The sequence below is a fragment of the Panonychus citri genome, unplaced genomic scaffold (genome assembly GCF_014898815.1).
Source record: "Panonychus citri isolate SS breed McGregor unplaced genomic scaffold, ASM1489881v1 Contig00040, whole genome shotgun sequence".
Taxonomy (NCBI): Eukaryota; Metazoa; Arthropoda; class Arachnida; order Trombidiformes; family Tetranychidae; genus Panonychus; species Panonychus citri.
This window is the reverse complement of record NW_026515445.1, coordinates 1076664-1101253: the sequence shown is the minus strand read 5'-3', so window position 1 is coordinate 1101253 and position 24590 is coordinate 1076664. Positions and strand designations below refer to the sequence as shown.

Sequence of the window (24590 nt, the reverse complement as noted above, 5' to 3'; positions counted from 1 at the left end):
ATTTTTGGTCTATTATGATTTAGCTAAATTGGGAAGCTTATTAATCATTAATGATGTTAATCAAGAACTGAATTAAAAGTAATTATTTCATTTTCATCAATTAAATTAATGTTTCCTGTTTCTGCTAATCGTTTCTGTTACATGATCTCTCATCAAATTAATTGTCTATTATTTTGCTAATTGTTTCAAGTTAATTTCCACAATTTTTTCTTCATTACTTTTAATTCATTAAACAATTAACTCTAAGTGATTAAAATTTTCTCATTTGTGTTTAATTACTTGATTTAAAATTCTCATCAGGAATATCATCACCATCGCCATCTGATGAGACAATTATGATATCAACACTGAATCAATATCGATTTTAATTGATAACTGATTAGTTTTATTTTCTGTAATTTAAATTGTTTTACAATTAAGGAGAAATTGATTTAGCAAAATATTTTACAATTAAGAAAAGTGATTAACAAATGGAATGGAAAACGATGTCAATTAGTTTAAAAGTTGATTACGTTCATTTTGTTGATCATTTGATTTAAAGTCCGATTTTTGTGTCGTTTGATTATCTTGTCTTGATTGTTATCATGATTTAATTGTAAGCAAAAAATTGATTAGTTAAACACAAAAGGCTCGAATGTGTATTCATTTGTTTGGTCTTATATCACAGTCTCTAAATGAACACCGGAAGGACCATGATGTTCAAATGTTAGTAGTTGTCGATTCTCATCATCAGCTTCCTGTTAATTTAAAGACAGAAACAATTAGTTTTAAAGGATAATTAATTTTCTAATCAATTAATTGCTACCTCTTTTATATATTTCTCGGTTCCTTTCTTGTTTTCCAAGCAAACTCGATGGTGACCAGAATACAAGCTACAGCTGATCCAAGTAGTAGGACAATTAAAGTACCGCCAATGTTTCCGGGTTGTAGTTTATTAATATCTTGCAACGATCTGAGGATTGAACATTCTGATGGAAAAGCTGAATTTTGAATTCTTTCTTGTTCTGGTTGATCATGAAACCATTTTGTTGTTAGTCGATCGATTGTTTGACTTTCTCGAAGTTTCAAAATGGCCTCAGTCAGTAACTCTTTATACGGTGAACCAAAAGGCAATCCTATTCCGTATCCACGATCATCAAGTGGAGCACCAATTTGGCTTAAATTACAATGGCGATTGATATAATACATAATCGACGTGGATTCCATGAAAAAAGCATAATCTTCGTTGAGAGCTCGTTTCAATCCTTCCTCATTGGTTTCGACAAAAACGGACGAAGTTGTTGAGCTCATTACGCTGATTAAACGCTGATGAATTGGATCTGAACTTTGCTATTAATATAAAATAGACACAAAAATCAAATGATTAGCTAATTGTGGAGGTTAATTTAGGAAATTGTGACTTGGATTTACTTTAAAAAAGTTATACGTTGCTCCATTTTTGACACAACCAAATTTAATCTTCGTTTGTTGTATTAAAGTCTCAATACTTTCAATGGGTTTTTCCAATTTCGCTGAGGTCAAAAAAGCGGCAAGATTTGCCGTGTAAGAGGAGACGATGATCAGTGTGAAAAACCACCAAGATGTTGCCAGAATCCTGGTTGAAATTGCCCTGAAAATAAAATAAGATAAAGATCAAATGAATTGAGACAATTGTATCATTCAAGTTACCTTAGGCTTAAATCTGATGATTGTTGCATAATTGAACACAAGGTAAACCAGGCACAGTTTGAGAAATTGAAATTGTTTTTAGCCAACATGACGTTTTTTGATTTGGTCCGAGTAACTGAATTGTTAGCTGATTGAATTATAATCAATGACGTTTGATTACCATTTGGATTCTTATTTACAACTAATGAACTTTCATCAATGATCCATTCCAATGGACTGAATCGGCCCAAAAAATGCATCATCAATGTAACCCAAAGAGAGGCCAATCCAATTGAATACCAAAGTTGAAATGAAAATGGATTAAGAAAAGCAGTTAAACTTGTCACTTGGTTTTCTGACTTTCGAGCGATAATTGAGATGCCAAAGTTAATGAACGGAATAGTGAAATCGATCTGCTCTTGTCTCTCTCGAGTTATCGTTAAGTCTCCAACGGCAAGATCAGCTTTTTGATTGACCAAGTTGCCGATAACATCGTTCCAAGTCCCGTTTCCATACGGTAATCCATAGGATCCATCATGACCAAGAAAAATTGTATAACCAGAAAAGTTCAATTGTCGCTGTAAATCATCAAGTAAGTCGATGATAAATCCTTCAAATTTATCGTTTCCTATCATCTTTTCATGATTACGTTTCAACATCAAATAAGGTCGACCCTGTGATGAAAATGAATAGCAATTAGTAGGCTAATATATTTTGATATGATTGGAGAAAAGAAAAAAAGTTTTACCAGAATCGAGTTAACTCTGAATATCTTTCGCCGTAACTTGTCAACCAGAGTGACCTTTGATTTCGGAAGATTTTCATTGATGATTAGGTTCATTTCGTTATTCCAATAGCCAATCTATGAGAATCGTTATTATTGGCATGAGAAAGAAAGAATATCATTTAGAAATAATGTCATCTAGGAAAAAGAAATCAAGGCAATAAAGACTAATGACGAAATGAGAAAGAAAAAATCTCCAGAGACTTAGATGAACTGGATTGAGATTCTAAAAGGTTAAATAGTTTCCAGATAATCATCATCACAGATTAAATTGAGATAATGGAAGTTGAATCAAAGTCGATTGCTCAGTTTTCATCATGATCATCACCATTATCACCATGGTGGAAACACATATGCAGTAACTGTTGGTATCCATGTTTAAAAATGAATCTAAACATTTTCTTTGTCCTCATATCATATCTGAACAAAGGTTATAAGTGAACAACATGAATTATCACCATGAAATTTTGTACACTATGAGTGAAAGAAACATTGTAATAATTCAAGTGATTCTGAGCCTGTGAAAATGTCCCATGAACCCATTTGCTTCAAGATGATGTTCAGCTTTTTTTTTTGCTTTCCCTGAATTATATGCATACCCATGGATGAAGCTGGAATCAATTACAAAGGCGAGAAGTGAAAAAATGAATTCATGATGACATAAATATTCAGAAAGGTTCTAATATTTATGATTGCTGGAAAATAAAGTTTCTAGATTGTAGTTAAATGAACTGACCATAAAGTGACCACTAATCTTATTTGTGTTCACTGGTTATTCTTATTGTTTTCCACCATGAATGTGATACCATGTAATTCAATGGTAATGATTGAACACGCAACTTGTTAACTTTAGGAAGGATTAAGCTTAATCATCAGAATAATTTTCTTTCACTGAATCAATTTAATCATCATCACTTCAATGGCTCTAAGTCACACAATGTCCATTGAGAGTCTATTCAATTGATTACCTTGTTGAATTTTCCTTTCTGTAATTTCATCAAATTAAGATGGAAAGAAATTCGTGAGCCTCGATTATCAAAGGCAATTGGTCCAGTAAGGCCAGTAAATGAATTCTAAATGGAAAAGTATGAGATGAAACAAGAACCATTATTAATAACGATTAACTGTGTCTGAGTAAATTTCGAATCAATTTAATCCAATTTGTTTACCGATTTCATTGTGGATATTAAAAAATCTCCATGAGTCCAGAATTTATTACTCAAACAGGTTACACTTGGACCATCAATCGAACCAGAATCTTTAAGAACTTTCTTAATCGATTCAGAGATAACTTTAATTCCGTCGTATATTAATGATGATAAAGCCTAGATAATAAACCGGAAGATAATCATCATTGTTATCATTACAAAATTGATCAATTCAATGAAATTACATGATAATATTTGATATTATCGTTATAATATTATTACTATAACAATGAAAATGTCTCGACATTAACTTATAATTACATTATATTCAAGTCTAACATGAAGCTTTTTAACAATTGAACAAGAAATTATCTCCATGATAACATTATTATTATTACATGGGAAAAGATCAAAATTTTGACCTGATTAACATTAATGATATTACACCAAAGATGATGATATGAAAATGCAGAGAATTCAAATAATGATTCTGATGAAAAGATGATGATAATACTTTTGATAAGTTTCGAAAAGCATCTTGAGATCATTTTCGAAAATTTAATATTCTAAACTTACTTCTATCATCATCAGGTTCATGATAAATTCATGTAAAGTGTATAAATAGTTAACAGAATACTTAATATAAATTCTATTTGACATTGAATTGACTTTCTATGGAGAGAAGGAGGAAAAAGTCAACAATTTTCTGAGAGATAAACTTTCCATCTTCATGGACATTTCGAGTGCCATTGAAATCGTAATTGGGAAAAGGAAACTAAATCATATCTGATACAGAATAGAACTGATTAAACTTAATCAACTATTAACTAACAATAAACTTCCAGCTGAGAGTAAATTATATTAATATGAATCACTTGGAGTAGTAAATATTTTTAGGTGTCGCTTCAATATCCTTAGCATTTCCTAAGGAAATGTTGGACTACAAATTGATTACGATAACTTGTCATCTGAATTTTAAATCAAATGTTAATCAGATTAACAGAAGAATAATGGTGAAAATTAATTCTGTTAAATTCATCTTAATGTAATAAGAAAATGAGCAAAAAAAAGGATGAGGTGAAAATCGAGCAACGAAAATTGAACCTACTTTAAGTTTGGTCTGTTTGTTGGTTGATAGAAAATCTGATTGAGTCCATATATCACTTCGGTCAATATATTGTTCATCTAATAAGGAGAATGTTGTTATATTGGTATCGATCCATTCGAAACTTCGAAGGTCAATCGAGGAAATATCCTGTTCAAGTGGCAATGAGAAGATGATAAGAGGTTAGATCTTGTTGGATAGAGAAGTGGTTCAAGTTGACTTTTTTTCGTCAGAATTTATATAAATATATATTAGAAAATGAATTCTTATAAAATCTGATATGAAAAAAGTTCCAAAAGGGACTGAGAAATAACAAATTGACGATTTCATGGTATCATGAGTAAAGATTGAATTCATTTCCATCAATTATCAATCCTCTTCTTAAGCTCTTGTATTTGATACAAATTGAGAGGATGAAGATGATGAGGATTGAATAATACTAATATTTTCTTAAAGGTGTAAGAGGAGATGGGAAAAAATATCATGGTGAAGATTGTGATGGCGATGAGGATAAAGATGCTGACAGAAAACAGACTGAGGGATCTGTGAAAGTGATAAATAAATAATAATTTTATCAAATATCGAGTGGTGATTGAAAGGATAACAATTCAATAGTATTTTGATTTTTCCAAATTCATTTGAATCATGAAAAGATCAGCAGAATTGATAAAATTTTGGAATAAGTGACAAATTCGATGATAACTTATTCCTTATGAAATTCCAGAAGAATCATAATTCATCATTTTTCTTTGTTTTTGATTGAATTACCACAAGAACATGATATATAGAAAAAGTAATATTGACATATCTGAATTTCTCGAATTTCGGATCAGAACTTTTAACTTACCAAATTGAATAGGAAAAAGTTGTTATATTCAGTCATAAGTCCAGCTTTTCGAGCCTAAACCCATAGAAATCAAGTAAACAATTAGCAGATTAATTCAGTCGTCAAATTTATCATGAATTCAGAAGATTTATCAGATTATCTGTTCAGTGAATTCAACTCACCTCATTCAATAGTTCCAAGATTTTCTTCTCACTCAAGTTAACTATGAAATTAGTTTCTCCATGTTTCTTACAATCTCTAAGAAGCTTTTTAAAGGAATTGGTATTGGGTTGATATCGACGAACAGTAATTTGTACCATTTTGGAGGCCGAATTGATTTCCAATAAATTTTTAAGCTCAATCAGACCTAAGAAATTAAAAAGAAACAATTGAATCGATAAGATTTTCAAAGAGCTTATAATAATTAGATCTGAAAATAGATTAACATTGAACATTAATCACTCGACGGATTTTAAGAGTCTAATGTTATTTGATTGTTAACAGAAAGATCAATGAACTAATTCTGATGATATAATTTGAATATTACATTGGATGTATTCATGATTCATGATGTAAGAAAATTGTGATATTGAGTTAAAACTAATTAATGGTAATGAATTAGTCGGACTCATTTACGATTGTAATATAATCACCTCGAGAGAATTGATCTGATCGAATGTCTTGGAATAAATTATCTATGAATTATTTGGCTGTTCGAGTGATCATGAATTTACCATGGAAAAGGAATCGAAGTGGTCAAGTCGAGAAAAAGAATGGGGAATGATTAACATGAAGATGATCAACAATTAGTAAACTTGCCTTCATTTGTTTCATAGATGATTGTAAATTGTTTCCAATGATCATGATAATTCATCATTGATTCTAAGGCACGACCGATCATTTTAGATGATGGAGTTAATTTAATGGTGAAATTGTGATATTTACGATCCTCATTTACCCATCCTACCGATGATTGTGACAATGATGCTAAATAAGATTGAGAAAATGCTGATGATAGTGATGAGGATGAATAAAATGATGGAAGTGACAATGATGATGATTTAGATGGTGATTGTGAAGGAAGAGGTGATGAAGATGCAGAGTTATTGACATCATTACTGTTGGAACCATTTGGATTCCATAAAATTGAAACATAAGGAACACGAAAATGAGAAACCAATGAATCGATATACCAACTAATTGATTGACTATTGACTCCAATTAGACCCCAGACTCCATCTTCCAATAATTTACAGGCTATTAAGAGAGAGAGAGAGAGCAAGGGAATCAATTATCAATTCTGTCAAATTATTGATCACTTAATTAACTAATGATTATAATACTAACGAGACTTGGATACATGGAAACTGTCACTGGAATTGATGAATTCAATTTGTCCAATTAAACGGAATTTATTTCGTTTCCAATCATTGAAATTGTATCTTTTCAATGCTTCTTGAAAAGCCTCGATTAATGAATCGTCTTTTGTTTCTAACAACGCACCTAAAAGTAATTGAGAGAGTTAAACAATTAGTAAATTGTTGCGAAAGTACATCGAACTTTGCATTACAATCATCAGAAAATTAGATTGTTACATTTTCTCATGATTTTCTTTGGGAATCATTTCCAATTCTAACATTTATTGATCAACTAGATTAGTGATTAAGATCTCTGATTGATGTTAATTGTTGAGTTGTTAACTATTGATTGGTTATCGGTTATTTTTGTTGTGAGAAATAAAAATGAATCCATTTTTCATCTTGATTAGTGTGACAGTTTTTCTGTTCCTCTTCAATCATCATGTGAATATTTTAGATGGAAAATTATTAATGATTAATTATTCTGATTGTCTGATTATCATGATGATTGGCAATCATGAGCATTTGGTGAAACATTTATCATAAAAATGTAAATCAATCAAATCAATTCATCTCAATGGATGAAAAGTAATCAATATGTTGACAACATGGGATTTGGTTTAGTCTCTCAGCTGATGGATGAATCAAATGAATCTCACACATAAATTGCAAACAATCAACGCTTTGTATTAATGGTTAGTTGAATTTCAATAGTAAACAATTAAATCTTACCAATTTTAATGATGCTCGGCGAAGAGGCAGAATTAACTGTCGATAGTTGTATTAATATGGTGTTGATTAGAAATATAATCATAGTGGGAAAACATTGAACTTCGAGAATCATTATTTCAACAATCAGGCTGATCACAGATTAATCAATGAGTTCAGAATGGAACACACAATTAATAGTACTCGTAAATTCAGAGATTAGTAGGGAATCAGGTGAGTATCAAAAGAAAATCAGGAAATAAACATTGTGACCAAAGATCGAGGAAAAAAGGTAAACACTCGCTACTCTCAATCTCCACTGGCAATCAATTGATCAGAAATAATCATATGAAAGTTGATTCTGATGGAGATAAGGATGATGATGATTCCAATGAAATTCACTGTTAAAATGATGCAAATAAATGGAAGACATTAAGATATAAATTGTCACATCGATGGATTTTGTTTGATAAGTGAAGAGTCGATCCAATGGATGCGAAAAGTGAAACTTAAATGAAGATGATGGAAGATTATCTTCTCTCTCTCTTCTCACTTTTCGAAAGATTGTTCATCTCTTTTCAGAATGTTCATTGAAATGTTCTCATGAAAAATGTGAAAATTCCGTTTCAATATGATTCTCTTTCTTTACTCTGTTTTCTTCGCAGAAAGAGTCAAGTCGAAAGGGAAAAATTCCCTTGGAATCTTTCGTAGAGTTTGCGCTTTCGAACTTATCATTTCAACTTAGGTAAACGACGTTTTCGATTATGATTGTCGACAATTTAATCAAATCATTTGATTGAATCAGCGATTTGTCAACTATTGAGGTTTCATCGATTGTCAGTTGAGTGTTGGTGAGGAAAGAAAATTAAAGTTAATTATGTTTAATTGTCTGACTATCATGTTCAGTTACAATCGATGTGATTAATTGTTGGTTCGGAGATTGTAACAATTAATTGGAAAGCAATAGATTCTCGATTGATTGAGTTGATCAATGAATCAGAAAATATGAGTGATTGTTAATCAGACAAAATTAACAAACTTATTTATAAGATTTTCAACAAAATTATCAAGTTAAATTGTCTTTACACACCATCAATCATTTGGAAACAATTTAAATTGACATCGATCTTTGAGTCTTTTTGATTTCTTTTTTATATTGTTCAGTGGAAAATTCAAATTACCAAAACATGATTAAGGTTAAGTTAATTGGAATTAACTTTTTATTGATCAACTTGTATCCATTGGCTCCAGAGATTTGATTGAATTAACTAAATCTTCAACAGTGAACAATTCAAGTTTTCCTGATTCTTTTGCTTCCTTTGATTCATCTGATTTATTTGAATCAGTCTTTTTTTCATTAGTCACAGTAGTTGATTGAATTGCAAGTTGAATTAATAGATCCATGATCTTTTCTGGAACAGATTCTGTTGGTATTAGATTGGACAAATGATCAACGATCTCGAATGTGTGTTTGGTTAATTTCCTAATCGCTTTGTAAAGTATCCTTTGCCACAAAATAATGGCCGTGTCAGGATCTAATTGTGGAAGTGATAAGGTTTCGGTTACATTTTCATCCGCTTGATTTGCAAGGCATCGAGTGATAACTTTGAACCAGAGAACGGAAATTCTGGCTTCTCTTGGGTTGGAATCGTCAAATTTTCGGGTTAAATGATGGATAAACAGTTCTAGAAAGTCAGTGTTGTGTATGAGTCGAATTACTTTGGCATAAAATTTAACTATTCCAAATGGAAGTTCACCAAGATCCATGTCCGTTCTCGGAAGTTTTTTACTTGATTCTCGAACTAAAATTTCTACGATAATGGGAACAGTTTGTTCAGGTTTTTCTAATGTTAAATTGGTTATCTGTTTTTTGAGACTTTTTCCTTGCGAATGCAATGTTATCCATACTTCGACCTGTCTTTCAAGTTTATCCAAATCATCGCACTCTGGTCTTCCGGCCTCTTCCTCGACTATTTTTGCCCAATAGTTACAATAAATCCACGTGAGACAAAAGGTATTAGCTTGTCGCAATAGAATCAAGGAATTGGTCGATGCGTGGCAAGTAGCGTGGCGACATTCAAGTACCCATGAAGGTAGATCGAGCGCAAGACCCAAATCACGAACTGTTTTCCTGGACTTCTTAATAACACGATTAATCTTCTTCTTCTTTGTCATCTGTGAAATCGAAAAAAGAAAAACGCTTAATTATAACGACGAAAGAAAAGAAAAAGAATACAAAAAAGCCTCACCTCATAATAGGGCAAAAGATTACAGAATTTAACTATTGACATTCCGTAGAAAGTACAAATATCATAGTATTTGTGGGTTAATCTTCCGGTGACCTCACCTTCTTCGCCAAAGATGTTTCGGTCTTTAAGAACAGCAGAGATCAGATAAAGTGGCCTCAATTTCGGGGAGATGGTCAAAAGTCGGAGACTTTACTTGCCATAAGATTAATCGATCACGAGCCAACTCGTACTGAGAAATTGAAGGTTTCACATCACTATAAGGATCTATTATTTTCATCACTTGTTTAAACGATGGATCACTAGACCAGGGATACATAATTAATCTCTAACAATTAACAGCGAAAGTAAATGATTAACTTATAAGAGAAACAGAAATTCAAATGATTTTGTTTTTCAAAAATCTCAAAACAAACAACACGCTTTTCTGTTGAAATAGCACAATGAATGAGCTATTTTCACAGAAAATTAGTCTAATCAAATTGGAAGTTTAAATTGATTGGTTCACTTTAATTGTTGTTAAATTATTTGTAAAATGATAAGTGATGGAAGAGTGAATGACATTGAATGGCTGTTTGCATGAGAATAAGATTTTTAGGTTAATTTGCAATCGGAATGAATGAAGAATCAAGATTTTCCAAATTCGATGTATCTTGATCGTCGTCGTCGAGGTCCAAACTCTCACTTGGAAGATCAGGATCGTCGTAAAGTGGTGCTGAAGGGGTTGGTTGTTTTCCACTAATCGCCATCTCTTGCTGTTGATACTTGATTGCTTCGTCGAAATCATTAATTGCTGAATAACATTTACTTATATTACCAAATGCTTTTCTCATTCCGGTAACATCGTTCAATTGTCGGGCAATCGAGAGCGATTCTCGATGTAATTTAGAGGCCGAATCGAAATCTCCAAGAAGATAATAGACTACACCCAAATTGGCAAGAGTGCGACCTTCACCTAATCGATTTTTGGTAATAAGAACCATTTCCAATTGTCTTTGATGCCAACGTTTAGCGGCAATAAGGTCACCCAAACAACGAGCCGCATGACCAAAACCAGCGTAAGCTCGAGCTTCCATATTTCGATTACCAATTTCTTGAGCTAATCGAAGTAGCTGTTCGTTAAATTTTATTGCTGTTTCGTACTCTTTTTTAGCGTGATAAGCGGCACCCAAATTAGAAACCGCTTTAGCCTCTTCTAATTTGTTACCACACGATTTGGAGAGCTTCAAATGCTCATTGTGACATTCAATTGATTTATCATATTCTGACATCGCCAAATACACTGAGCCCACGTTTCCAATTTCTCGAGCTTCAGCTAATGTATCACCCAAAGTACGAGCCATTTGAAGAGCTTGGGAATGTGCTGACAACGCATTCGTCAGATCATCGATAGCCCAATAAACATGTCCAAGTGCTGTTAAAGCGCCGATCGCTTGGTCACTATGTTTTCCTTTCAACGCCAACATTAATTGCATGCGATGGGCTGTACAAGCTCCTTTGTAATTACCTTTACAAAAATAAGCCGATCCAAGGTTACTATGAGCTCGACATTCACCGACCTGATCACCAAGAGACTTAGCAACCTCAAGATCTTGTTGCATGAAATGTAAAGCTTTCTCAACATCGCCCAAAGCCCAATAAGCGGCAGCTAACGCTGAATAAACAGATTCCCGTAACTTGAACGATCGAGTACCGATACGAAGAGATGATTCCAGAATAACCAAAGCCGCAGGATAATGACCTTCAGATAGAATCTCTTGACCAATAAGTGAAGTGATTACAAATGGACTTTTGTCCAATTGAATGGCTTGAAGTTGTCGATAAATTGGTTCGATTGTTGCTCTCAATGGACTTTTCATCGTTGTCTCAATGAAACGGGCCAATAGTTGGGGGCTTTTAACATCTTGAGCCAAACCCGCAGCAAAAGCGGCCAAGGCATCGATATACCGACCAAGATGTTGAAGGGCAATTCCTTGTCGGTAATAGGCTTTAGACCAACGGGGACTTAATTCTCTGGCCTTGATCGCGTCTTGAAGAGCACGGGAATATTTACCAGCTCTACAATAAGCAGCTGAACGATTACCATAAAGAACATGATTGTTTGGATCTAAATTAATCGCCTCCGAATAGAGTTTAATGGCCTTAGGGTAATCTCCAGATTGACAGCAACTATTTCCCTCTCGGATCTTTTCAACGAACAGTAACTTTTTCGATGACAATTTAGACAATCGAGTATTCAATTTAGATGATGGACATGATTCAGCTTCAGATTCCAATCCAAACTAAAAGTTAAATCAATTTAATTAACAAGAAACAAAAGAAGAAGCAAAAAAGGAGTTAAAGGTAAAGGTAAACAAAGAAAATTGTTAAGGTCAATAAATCGTTGATTCTCTTACCTCTTCGAAATCTGCTCCCAATCCATAACTTGTAGACGAATCTGAACAATCCATGGACAGTTGATCTCTAATTAATCTACGACAATGATTAGTAAATTAAATTATATCAAATTGAGAAATTGGAAAGAAACTAAACAGAGAAAACAACTTAGTTAACAAGTTGAAGAAAAAGAAAGAGAAAAGAAAGAAAAAGAAAATAAAAGTTTAGGTTAATAAGAAACAAGTTTTATAGTCCAAGAGTAAACTGACCAGTCCGAAAGCACTGAGATCCTTTTACCGGTAACCAGAATAATTGAACATTATCATTATCAGTTTAATGATTATTAGTTTTTCCTCTCAACGATTTGAGTATAAAAAAGTAACTTCAGTTAATCTGATTGTGAGAGAACTCAAATTTTACTAGACTTTGATTGCTCACAATTTGTAAGTTTAAGTTGATTACGGAAAGATAACCAAAGGTCAGTCGAAATTTTTTGTTCGAAAATGAACAAAATTATGTTGACTTGTTGCAGAAAACAATTAATCTAATCATGAGAGATATTTTCGATTATAATGAAATGTTCAGATTAAATTTCGTTGAGAATAAAATTCATAACTTGGATAATCAGTGAGACGAAAAAAAATTCAACATGGAAACTCAGAAGGTAATCGAAAATTATTAAAAGTCAAAGTGAATTATTGTGAAAAGAAAATCATTTGAATCAAGTTGTTTATTATTAAATCGATTAATTATTAATTTCGTTTTCTAATCAAATGTTCAACAAGAAATTTCAATCAATTCAATGTTCGCGGTTCGTTGTAACCATGGAAACGAAAAGGTAAACATTTAAAGCTTCAAGTCAACTTTCAGAATTTTCATTCAATTGAATTATGATTTTCGTTGATTTGATTAGAATTTATTTTCCCTTTTAATCAATCCAGTTAATTGATTCGTTTTTGGTGATAATTAGTCTGTTTTCTTTTTAACCATTGACCTTGAAAGGTCAGTTTATGATCGTTGGTTGTTTGTAAATTCAAAGAGCAACCTTATCGTTTGCCTGAGAAAAGGTATTATGATTACTGTAAACATTTGTGTTGATAATGAATTATCATCATCAACAACATCTTGCTCATCTTTATCATCTGCGCCTGTTTCCTTCTTTACCAGCAAGTTGATTTGTCTCTATTGTTTTGATGGTTTGTTGACTGTCATATCAAGTTTAAATTGTTGATAATTAGTTATATTTGTTTCTCTTTTACTCTATCTATCTCTCTATCTCTCTCACTCTCTGTGCTCTAAACTTGATTATGAAAAGTGATCGATTTTGATTTTCAATAAGTATCACTTGGTTTTGTTAAATTTTCAATTTATCACTGGTAGTATTTCACTTGACTATTTCACATTGAGAATTTACTGATCAACAGCATTACTGTCATTTTGTTATGGATCAATTAGCAAATGATTTAAGTTTCGCCATAATTGATGTAGAAGATGTGAAAAATGATCTGACCCCAAGGCTCTTGCCACCGGATGGACGGAACATCAAACCTTTGGGTAAGGATAAACTGACAACTAATTTTGTTTCATTTACTGATTTTGTAAACAATTTCTATTCAGGTTCTAAAGCGAAACTATCCAAGCCCATTCTGCGATCAGCGTCCATCTTGTTGAGGTCCAAGAAGTTGATTCTAAGTGATTCTGAATCAGAAGATGGCGGAGATAAATCGGGAGACCCGTTGTGTCTCATTCCCCCTCAAAGTAAAGAGATGAAAGAGATTCCTGGACCTTTTGGTGAATATTCCGCTTCCCTTTCCCGAAAACATCGCATGAAAAAACACAAGAGGAAAAAAGAATCCAAAGATGAGAGACTTTTCGGTCAATTGTGTGTCGGACAATCAAATTTCAATCAATATTTTGGTAAACGTAAGAGAAGCACAACTGTGAACAACCAGGTAATCTCGAGCTTAGAATTAATTATGAAACTGTTATTTGTAATTGTTTCCATTGATCTATTTTAATTGCCCAGCAATCAACTTCTGGGGGTATTGATGAAACTCATGGGATGAACGATGATCATGGCAACAATGGAGGGAATAGCAATTCTTATCAACTTAATTCGATGGACTGTGAGTCGCAAAGTGATTGTGATTCATCATCATTGTCTGAATCTGTTTGTGACTCAGATCATTTCGCCGAAGCTGATGATGAACAATCAGATTTCCACGAAGTCATGTCCAGATCAAAGAAAGACATTTGTCAACCGAGTTCAAGTAATAACTGTGGACCAATCGGCAACTCGACATCCAAACCAATCTTCCGAACCAAATACAGTCCATCCATACCGATACCTCAGAATCCATTTGCTTCGGTTCCATCCACACCTTCATCGTCTTACAATTCACTAACTGGTGGATCATCGGTGCTCTGGAAAAGACGTCGTCGTAACCATTAAAATCTAAAACACAATTTAGACGTTAACCAATGGAAACTATTGTATAGCTCTTATTGTGAGGTAGATCAACAATACTGGTTCATTGCTCTATTCAATGGTAATATCAACACTTTAAAGCAAATATTTGACAATTCAAATGATGATCTTGATGATTTGACATTTTTTTATTATTATTTATACTTGAAAATGTTTGGGCTCATCTAATGTCAAATGCCTTGAAATGATTAATCTTAATCAATTATAATTGGTGCTATTTAAGATTGACTCTAAATAGCCACTGATTTTTATATACAATACAAATTTACTAGAAAAATATATAATATACAAATCGTAACCTAAATGTGAAACAATTAACCAGTGACAAAGTGATTTAGGTGCAACAACTATTTCTTGATTAACTTATTAAATTAATGAGAGCAAATTTTACCAAGAGCATTTTGCTTACGTGAAAATTATTCTTAAAATGTTACAATCAAATAATTTAAAAGAAAATAAATTTATACACATATTTAAAATTAATGTTATAAAAGGAAAACAATTACAATCAAGTGGTTTACTATTAAATTAATTATTTCGTTTCCGTTAATCAAATGTTTCAGTCAATTCAATAATCGCGGTTGAGCGTAACCATGGCAACGAAAAGGTAAACATTTAAAGCTTCAAATCAACTTGGAGATTGTTGTTTACATTGAGTGAATTTCGTTAACTCAATTGTGTTTTGTTTTCTTTTGTTTCTCTAATCAATTAAATTGATTCTTTTTCTTGGTAATTACCTTATTTTCTATTCAATATTGACCTTGAAAGGTCAATTTATCACCGCTCCTTCTCAGTTGATCTTGAAGAGCGACCTCAACATCCTCATCGTTTCACTGAGAAAGGTATGATCACGGTAAACATTGCAGTTGACAATCAATTATCACCATCATCAGCATCATGTTCATCATGTTCTGGTGTTAAATCATCGTACCATTGTGTTCAAGATAATTTGCGATTTCGAAAATTGTGTCCCAATGATTTGGAGACACTTAAACATCTTTGTGAAGATTGGTTTCCAATTACCTATCCAGTTGAATGGTATAATGCTGTAATTAATGGTGAATACTTTTATCCCTGGGCTGCAACAATTAATGGTAAAATTGTCGGTGTTATTGTAGCAGATATTTGGTGCCGTTCAGATTGTGACCATTGTGACCGTGACATCCTACCTGGAGCAAAATTTCCAGATGATTCAAAAGTAGCTTACATTTTAACCTTTGGTGTGGTTAAAGAGTATCGTAGATATGGGATTGGCTCTCGACTATTAGACAAACTAATCAACGAACTAACAACGAATATTGATCTTAACGATACAGCCAAAACTGTCAAAGCGGTTTATCTTCATGTTCTATGTGATAATAAGACGGCCATCACTTTCTATAAAAGTAAATCATTTCGTATTCATCGTTACCTCCCTTGGTACTATTGTAACTCAGCGGGTAATGGAGATGCTTATTCTTATGTGAGGTACATCAATGGTGCGACAACATCTTGGATCTACTCTTATCCGTTTGCCCGATGTCCAATTGTCGGTATTTATCAAGCACTTGGTAAATTACCTCATCTCTTATGGCGAGTCTTTCGAGTTCTCAAAATCTATCGGATTTTTATCTTTCGTGTCTCCGAAAAGATGAACGATAAACCTAAAGAAATCACTGCTTAATTGTTATACAATTTTTTCGTTATTATCTTTTGTTTCTCCCTCTCTATAAGCTTCCAATTAATCTATTATTATTCTATTAACCATTGATTAACCTAATCCACATTCCTTATGTGTGTCTAGTTAGAATTTAAAACTGGATTGGATCAATTTCAATTTCCGTTTCCAATGGGGATAAACCAGGAAGCTCTCGTTACTTTGGCTCATCATCATTCACCTTAATCGGCTTGAAAACGAGGTTAAGATTATTCATTGCTCATATTCTTGTTTACCATTGAAAATAACATGCTCATCATTCATCATCCTCATTCTCACAATGTAAATAGTAACTACAATCTAACAACTTGACTCTTCGTTAGCGTTGTTTTTTTTAATGACTTTAAATGCATTAATAGAAACAACAAAAGTCGCATTAATCGCAAGTCTCAGATAAACGAAATCAACTTTATTAATCTCATTTAGATTCCGATAATTGTACCAATAATCAGTGTAATCGAAAAATTTTTCCAATGGAACCAGATAAAACATAAAGTGCCTTCCAACCAATGGACTGAATCAATTTCATATTCAATCGGCACCCAAACAATTATATTAATAGTTCACCTGTAATATCAATAGTCGATTCACTTTTCCGTTAATTATTAATCAATCGATCTTTGTGTTTACCATCGAGACAATTGTGACCTGAATTTTGCTTTCTCGTTACATTTTAATGTATTATTATTATTCATTTGAATCTTCAAAGTTAACTTAATTGCTTTCGTAATTTAAAATAATCGAGAGTAAAAACTTTTAGATTGTAAATTAGTTTGTTTTTTTACCCAAATCAGTTAACCGATTTGATTGCAATCAACTCATTTAAAAGAGGAAATGATTCATGTTTCTAATTAAATAAATTTAAATTAACATCAACTTATTATTTACTTTGATTGTTGTTTTTGCGTGATTTACAAAATCATTTGATTACAATCAAAATGAGAATCGGTAAAGATTAAGCAGATTCAACTCGAATCGAGCTTAAATTGGATTTAGTTAATTCTTAATCAAGATGAATGACAATGTGATTTGATTGGAAATTGATATGAATGTGAAAAGATGACAATTTAAATTTACTAACAATTAAGTCTTTAAATTGTCGCGTTGAAATCATATTTAAACTGAAACCCTCAAGTCAACTATTGATTGTTAGGATAATTTCAATCATAAGTTTCTGAATTGTTGATCAAAATTATTCAGCAACTCGATGAATTGATTGAGTGTTGATATCGATAAATTGATTGTTCAACAAATTGAACAACAAGGGTTATCACTTATGCTCGAAGCATCTGAATTACGACGATATGACGGAACTGTCGTTCTCTCATCGACATAAAACTTTTTCGGTGAATGTGGTCCTCTTTTATTCTGTCGGGATTGTGAACTTTTCCGATCGATGTCCAAGGCCAATTGATTGACCGTTGGTCTTTCATGATCAGCCAATAATCGAGATTCCGTAACGATCGCTGTTAATCTTCCTCCTTTGAATGTGCGGCCATTTAATTCATTGCTGATCTTTAAGGCATCGGCTTTGTCGTTGAAACTCAGCCAAACTGTTCCCCGTTGGATCTCAGCGAATTTCCCGTTCTGGTTTTGAGCTTTTTTCCTGAATTCGGCGACGATCTCAGCATTTCGGGTATGAAGCGGATAACCAGTGATCTGGACAAGCCAAGGTTCCCAACTGAGTGGAATTGATTGTTTGTAGGGTTGACGAGGTTTATTTCCGTTCGGGTTGATGAAACTGTTGATAGAAAAAGATTTATCAACACAATCAACAAGATTTTGAGATAAACCTTCGCTGTAGATTAAGTAGATTGTCACATTATGATTACGTTTAAATCCTCTTAAAGTTGTCGCGAAATCATAATCACCGGTTAGCAAAACAATTGCGATCTCATTGTGACCATTTTCATTGACAAATTCAGTCATCAATTTTTTCAACTTCTCATCGGCAGCGTTTTTCACATTGTTGGACACATGGATTATCGTTAAACCAATAAGATCAAGTGATCTCATTAATCCACTCGACTGATTGTAAACATCACAAGCAACAAAAAAATCAATCTCAATCCAAGATCTTGAAGTGACCAGATTTCTTATTGACCGGACGATGTCAGTTGCCAATTCACCTCTTGGTACACGGACATTTTCAATGTCCCAGAATAGGCCACATTTCACTGGCATGATGGTAAAGTTAATTAGCGTTCAAATCAGTTAATTAACTGAAGAAAAACTAATAACAAAAACAAAATTGATAAGAATACAAAGGAAAAGGTTAATCACAGTTGAGAAGGAAAAAAATTGACTCGTTGATCAAATCTCGATTCAATTAACTGTAAGATCGATGGGGAGAATTAAGCTTGAAATAAGCTTAACTGATTAACAGAAGTTTAATTGAATTGATTGAAGAAAATGAGTTCTAATCAAATGATGTTAATTGTGAGGCAAATCAGTGTAAACACAATCACTTGTTCATCAAGATACAAAGTGAGTCTTAATCAAAAAGTAAACAAATCTCACTCGCTGGTCTCACACGTTGATTGTGATGGAAACAATTAGGATCATAACGGGTGAGGATAAATTGCGAACAGATAATTGATATTCCGTTGAATAATAGCTTGAGAATTCAATTCTAGACAATTGGATAATAGTTTTCCATTTGGTTGTTTAATAGGATTGAGTTATTTAAGTTAGAATATAATAAATTGTAAGATCACATCGAGAATAACAAAAAAATAGTTGATGAAAGTTTAATAATTTTTCTGGTAAAAAGAAAGAGAAAAGAAAGTGAAAAAGTAAGTGAAATTTTTCAAGAGAAAGAGAAAAGAAAATTGGTCTCTATTGAAAAAGAAAGAGAAATTTTCAATCGCATTTCCCGTTCTCTTTCTCTTCTTTCTCTTTCTAATTTTTCAAGTTTTCTCTCTCTCTAAATTTACATATGCTTAAAGTTAATTTCGTTTTAATCATCATTCAAATTGTGCGATAAAGACCATAATCAAAACTCCCGTGGCAGCGGCGATAATTTCCAAGATTGATTGTTTCAAGTTCGTTTCCTCTAATAGTTCCGGTATCACTGAGACGCAGGCAATGTAGATGAAACCACCGGCGGTAAAAGGTAAAATCCATGGTGACGCTGTTTCCGACATTCCATCGGCTACCAATGAGATTAGAGTTCCCGTCACGGCTCCGACAGCGGTGATCAATTGCAAGAACATGGCTTTTTTCCGAGAACAACCTGATTGGACTAAAATGGCGAAATCGCCAATTTCATGGGGAATCTCATGGAAAAGAATGGTTAATGTTGTCATCAATCCTATTCCTTGACCAGTGATGAAAGAAGCACCGATTGCCAGTCCATCCGTTAAATTGTGAGCGAAATCAGCGGCCAGATTCAGGTAACCAGCGACTTTAATTTGTTCAACTAAAAATGATAAAGAGAGAAAAAGGTGAAAAGGAAAGAGGTTGAAATCGACGGAAAAGAAACAAGACAAAAGCGGGTTAGTTAAGCGTTCGAATTGATGTTTAGAACTTTGAATCCTTTGGGTGATCAAATCAAGAAAAAGAAAACCGGAGAAGAAGAATCTGCCCTCATGCAGTGAGAATTAAGAAAACCTAATTACAGGTAATCTCTTGTCTCTCATTTGATTCTAAGGGGATAATTTTGTTTGCTGTTTCATACCAGGTTCGGAAGGAAGAGGAACGATTTTATCGACACCAGTGAACCTGACCCTTTTTCCACTCGGACTGTCAGGACATTTCGATGTGTCTTCGGTCTCTTTATCCTTAGTCGATTTAGGACTTGCTTTTAATGAAGTCCTAGAGGGCTTCTTCTCAGCGGTTTCCTTTTTCTCCTCATCCAGCTCACCTTGGTGATCGCCTTCTTGTTTCTTGGTCTCTTCATTTTCTTTTGATTTGTCTTTCTTTTTATCTGATCCTTTGGTTTCTTTTTTAGTCTTTGGTGGACCATGCGAATGACCATGACCTGGACCCTTACAGATTCTGACAAATTTCTCGACAACTAGAAAAGCCAAAACACCAGCGAGAACCCTTTTGATTACATGAGGTAAAAGAGAAACAAAGACAAATATGAAATAAATTGTGACACATTGAGAACATTTTTCTGTAATATTTACCATAATCCGACTGACATGTCATGACTATGATGTTCCCCATCACCTCCATGTGAATGTCCATGTCCATGGTGTGAATGTTCATGATGGTCAACTGATTCTTTAGCCTGTTGAGCGATCAAAGCGTGAGGAATAAGATGGAGAAAAGCATCACCAAGAAGACCACCGGAAGCAAAGCTCAGTAAGATTTTGAGAAAGGGTTGATATTCAGCTGAATTATCTAAGGGTATGAACCAGAGAATCACAAATGGAACCAGAGAAATGAACACCGTTGATCCCAAAGCGCTGAGCCAAACCTCAGATGGATCTCTTTTGATAACCGCTGCTGAAGGTGCGTCTTGGTGTTTACCACTTTCACCATCGTGACTGTGGTGATCATCATGGTGATGGTCATCATGTTCACCATGATGATGATGATGGTGAGATGAATCATCGTGTCCATGATCAGATTGAAAGGCTTCATTGGCTTCACGGGAATACTTGAATGATGGATTTTCATCATGATGGTGGTGAGAATCATCATCATGAGAATGGTCATGATTGTGACCATAACAAAGACCCACAGTTAACAAGAGAGTGAAACCGATTAATAAAGTAACACCAAGACGACACCATAATGGAAAACCCATTTGAACACAATTTCTCAATTAATTGCGAATAGAAATAAAAAGAAATTAAGAAATAAATAGAAAAACAAAAAAATGAAATCACAACAAGAAGAAAATATTTGCTGGCAGATGACTTGGCACACCGACTCAAAGAAGATGAAAGGGAGAAGAAGAGAGAAAGTTAATTGAGAAGTTAATCAATTGTTAATTGTTCTATTTATTGTCTTTTTCTATTCTCATTCATCTGAACATGAGAAAATTAAATGTGATTTCAATATATTAACAAATTGCTCGTTTGTTTGATAACAATTCACAATAAATAATGTAAATTGTCACTTTTATTGGTTGTCAAGGTTCAGACAATCATTAATTTTTTTCTTGATTTTTATTCATTAAATTAGTAAATCTTATCATCCCAATGATGTGATTCACCTACACTCAGCTCCAATTGGATTAAATCTCTTATAAGATATTCTCAATTTTTTGATTGTTGATTCGCAATGATGATGTGGTTTAAGTAAATTTCATTTTCCAGATCAATTTAATTGCTTCATTATTAACGCGTGTTGATTGGAAAGAAATTGGTTCAACTAGTTGGTCTTTGGTTGGGTGATTGGAATTGATTAGCGAGGCTTGGGTTCCATTTCTTTGGCGACTCTTTCGTCGATTGATTTAAATTGTCTTGACCAGTTTGGGTCGAATAAAAATTGCCGTTGATCAAATCGATTATCATCCGGAGAAAATGATTCCGCGTGAAGTGAAGGCGTTAAAACGGTTTGTTTATGTCGATTGCGAGCATGTAGAATAAAAAATCGCTTCACTTTGTTAGCGATAATAATTGGATTGGTTGGTTGATTAAAATTTTCGGCATTTTCCAACAATTTACAGAATAAACTGTAAGGTCCACACGCACCGAATTCACCTCGGCGAAGTCGTCCAAACAAACTGAGCTCTTCGTAAGTCAAACCGAGATCTTGTTCATCGCTTTGACTTTCTCCAGTTAATTCAGCGCTAGGAATGGCATTTAAGGTTTGCGTTAAGACTTCGGTGTCTTCCATAAGAACTTTATCACGAATGTAGGCCAAAAATCGACGGAGATCTTGTTTAGAAAGGCTTCCAATTGGATTAATATCAGCTGACGAGCAATCATACTTAGTTAAGTATCCAACTAAGGCTTCATCGACATTACCAGTTGCCAAGACTAGACGATTACAATCACTGAGATCATAAGTTAACAACATTCGTAGACGAGCTTGAACATTTTGAATTCGAAGAGGAATAGTTTTTGGTGTTGGTCGATCAAGTGTTGAACTGGTTAATTTGTCAACAGATTGATAGATTTCTGTAAAATCGATTATGTGAAATTCAGCACCACACATTTTGGCGATTCTTGAAGCTCGTTCTTCACTGGCTTTCCCAGAGTAATTCGTTTTCAGGTAAACACAACGTAAAAGCTTTTGACAAATTTCTTTAGGACTTTTGATTCGTGATAAAGGCATCGATTCTAATATTGATCCTAGAGCTTTGAAAAAGTTTGTATCAGATTTCAAGACGATTTCCTTTTGCAAATGATCAAAAATATGTACACACATACAGTAAACCATACAAACAACAGAGGCTGAATCAAGGCCACCGCTTAAAGGCACAACGAATCCTTTACACCAGGAATGACATCGTCGGAGATAATCCCAAAGCCACAATGATCCGTAGATCATAATCTCTTGCTCGGGTAATATGTCAGTCAAGTGACAAGGTGGATTGGGTGATGAATTGGTTTGATATAAATTAAAATTATGGATCGAAATGGTGGCACTTTCAGGACAATCGACGAGTCCGGAATCTATTTCGAGTCGATTAGAATCTGCATAAAATATTAGTCGAGAGCTCGAATTTGGTGCACTTCGAATATTGTACTGTTGTCGATAGTTTGTTATATCTAAAGGATCCAATTTATATATAGCATAATCTACATCTCGAAGAAAAGTGTCCATAGTTGTCGTTTTGGCGACGACTTTGCCATTTAAGGCCACCAAACTTCGACCATAGAAACAAATTCGCGCTCCATCACAGCCGATTAAATTTGAGAAAACATAAAGACCACCAGTTTTACTTGTCGCTGTTTTCATCAGTTCAAGAGCTCGATCAAGTTTACGAATTTCCCAATAAGAACCAGATCCATTTATGATAATATGAACTCCTTTCTCACCAAAAAGCCTGACATTCGCAGCATCGGCAACCCACATCTCTTCACACATCTCGAAGCCAATTCTAATAGGAAATAGTCTTGAAATGCAAGAATCAATCTTGGGTGGAACAATTTCAATTATTATCTCAGATCCGAAAGGAACATATTGTTGACTAGTTAATTGTGCGATAAATGATGGCAAAGGAAACCAATGGATTCCAGAGTCAACAGCCCAGGCAGCGAACCAACGAGACTCTCGATAATTCCCACTATCCGCTAATTTAGTCTTTGGTCGTATCATCAAAATCTTACTATTAAGTATCACCACTCGGCAATTGTAAAGTGAACCATCCTTGTAAACCGGCAATCCTAAAGTAATTGAGTTGACAAAAATAATAAGAATAGAAATGATTCTTGAACAATCAAAGAAAAACATCCTCACCAATATCGATAATTATTTCGGTGAATTGTTTCTTAATGATTTCGGCAACAGTTTGCCAAGAGTGATAACAAGTATCAGCCTCGAAAAAAGCATCTTCACAAGAGTAACCGGATACTTCTAATTCAGGTCCAACTCTGATCGAAGCTCCATTTCGTTGAGCGATTTCAATACTGTTTAATATCCGATGACAATTTCCATCAAAATCCAAAGCTAATTGGTTAAGGGTAAAAACACCAATTCCAATTTTAGACATGGAATGACTTTCCAATGGACAATCAGAGAATGACCAGAGTTACAGGAAGAAAATGTGAATGTACTGGAGAACCAAAAGGCCTAGTGTCCGATAAAAAAATCAATCAAACGATCAAATTCACTTTCAATATTCAACCTAAATTGTAAAAGGAAATCAAGAAAACATGACATTTAAAAATTAGACACAATCATATTAAGGATAAGAGGAGAAATACTTAGAATTAAACCCGAAGGATAATTTACCAAGACAACAGATATTATAAATAATAAACTAATTGAAGATTAATCCTAGTTGCATAGAAGAAAAGAAAAATCAACTAATTGGTTTAATGAGAATTAATTGTTAGAATTCGTGAAAAAAAACCTCAAAAAATTCATCAAAAGTGAAGGAGAAAAAAATGTCAACATGAGAAAGAAGCAAAATGAACTTACCAGTGTAATGAATTTGATGAAAACTCTGAGAACATAAGAAGGGAAAAATATAAACAAAACCGAACAATCAAAAACTAAATTGATTAACAATCTAACAATGCGAACATCGAGATGAAAGTGATCAACTGATTACTCTTTTCATTGAAAAGGTAAAATAAA

At 33.5% G+C, this 24590-nt stretch overlaps 8 protein-coding genes across 13 annotated transcripts; 2 read left to right on the top strand and 6 right to left on the bottom strand.

The window, feature by feature from the left end:
• Positions 1–362: 362 nt before the first annotated feature.
• LOC128397923 (glutamate receptor ionotropic, kainate 2-like) lies at positions 363–8327 on the bottom strand. The gene is made up of 13 exons (XM_053358702.1): positions 7601–8327; positions 6858–7013; positions 6330–6767; positions 5693–5877; positions 5532–5585; positions 4688–4834; positions 3601–3756; positions 3400–3504; positions 2396–2509; positions 1669–2321; positions 1411–1609; positions 806–1329; positions 363–737 (listed from the first exon to the last, which is right to left on the bottom strand). Exons 1-12 carry the CDS (start codon positions 7710–7712, stop codon positions 811–813), a joined length of 2838 nt encoding a protein of 945 aa, XP_053214677.1. The 5' UTR covers positions 7713–8327; the 3' UTR covers positions 363–737; positions 806–810.
• Positions 8328–8441: 114 nt separating this feature from the next.
• On the bottom strand, positions 8442–10264 carry LOC128397935 (uncharacterized). The gene is given in 3 exon segments (XM_053358723.1): positions 8442–9751; positions 9826–9970; positions 9972–10264. Coding segments are annotated over 3 exon segments (1263 nt in total). The 5' UTR covers positions 10142–10264; the 3' UTR covers positions 8442–8803.
• Positions 10265–10299: 35 nt separating this feature from the next.
• Positions 10300–12601, bottom strand: LOC128397928 (tetratricopeptide repeat protein 28-like). Its single transcript, XM_053358715.1, has 2 exons — positions 12219–12601; positions 10300–12104 (listed from the first exon to the last, which is right to left on the bottom strand). Exons 1-2 carry the CDS (start codon positions 12270–12272, stop codon positions 10422–10424), a joined length of 1737 nt encoding a protein of 578 aa, XP_053214690.1. The 5' UTR covers positions 12273–12601; the 3' UTR covers positions 10300–10421.
• A 481-nt stretch (positions 12602–13082) lies between these two features.
• LOC128397937 (uncharacterized) lies at positions 13083–15082 on the top strand. Of its 2 annotated transcripts, XM_053358727.1 has the most exons (3): positions 13087–13752; positions 13816–14150; positions 14225–15082. In XM_053358727.1, the coding sequence occupies exons 1-3, from the start codon at positions 13641–13643 to the stop codon at positions 14648–14650; spliced, it is 873 nt and encodes a 290-aa protein (XP_053214702.1). In that variant the 5' UTR covers positions 13087–13640; the 3' UTR covers positions 14651–15082. The 2 variants fall into 2 exon arrangements, with proteins under 2 accessions (XP_053214700.1, XP_053214702.1); XM_053358725.1 differs by having other exon boundaries at positions 13083–14150.
• Positions 15083–15330: 248 nt separating this feature from the next.
• Positions 15331–17258, top strand: LOC128397940 (N-alpha-acetyltransferase 60-like). The gene is made up of 2 exons (XM_053358734.1): positions 15331–16664; positions 16809–17258. The coding sequence occupies exon 1, from the start codon at positions 15531–15533 to the stop codon at positions 16347–16349; it is 819 nt and encodes a 272-aa protein (XP_053214709.1). The 5' UTR covers positions 15331–15530; the 3' UTR covers positions 16350–16664; positions 16809–17258.
• On the bottom strand, positions 17243–18897 carry LOC128397936 (meiosis regulator and mRNA stability factor 1-like). The gene has a single exon (XM_053358724.1). The coding sequence runs from the start codon at positions 18564–18566 to the stop codon at positions 17628–17630; it is 939 nt and encodes a 312-aa protein (XP_053214699.1). The 5' UTR covers positions 18567–18897; the 3' UTR covers positions 17243–17627.
• A 210-nt stretch (positions 18898–19107) lies between these two features.
• Positions 19108–21282, bottom strand: LOC128397932 (protein catecholamines up-like). 2 transcript variants are annotated; one of them, XM_053358720.1, is made up of 3 exons: positions 20516–21282; positions 20062–20429; positions 19108–19803 (listed from the first exon to the last, which is right to left on the bottom strand). In XM_053358720.1, exons 1-3 carry the CDS (start codon positions 21139–21141, stop codon positions 19349–19351), a joined length of 1449 nt encoding a protein of 482 aa, XP_053214695.1. In that variant the 5' UTR covers positions 21142–21282; the 3' UTR covers positions 19108–19348. The 2 variants fall into 2 exon arrangements, with proteins under 2 accessions (XP_053214695.1, XP_053214696.1); XM_053358721.1 differs by having other exon boundaries at positions 20248–20429.
• A 204-nt stretch (positions 21283–21486) lies between these two features.
• Positions 21487–24589, bottom strand: LOC128397925 (glutamine-dependent NAD(+) synthetase-like). 4 transcript variants are annotated; one of them, XM_053358710.1, is made up of 4 exons: positions 24432–24588; positions 24215–24287; positions 23748–24135; positions 21487–23674 (listed from the first exon to the last, which is right to left on the bottom strand). In XM_053358710.1, exons 3-4 carry the CDS (start codon positions 23998–24000, stop codon positions 21744–21746), a joined length of 2184 nt encoding a protein of 727 aa, XP_053214685.1. In that variant the 5' UTR covers positions 24001–24135; positions 24215–24287; positions 24432–24588; the 3' UTR covers positions 21487–21743. The 4 variants fall into 4 exon arrangements, with proteins under 4 accessions (XP_053214685.1, XP_053214684.1, XP_053214683.1 ...); XM_053358709.1 differs by having other exon boundaries at positions 24243–24287; XM_053358708.1 differs by lacking the exon at positions 24215–24287 and having other exon boundaries at positions 24432–24589.
• Position 24590: the final 1 nt, after the last annotated feature.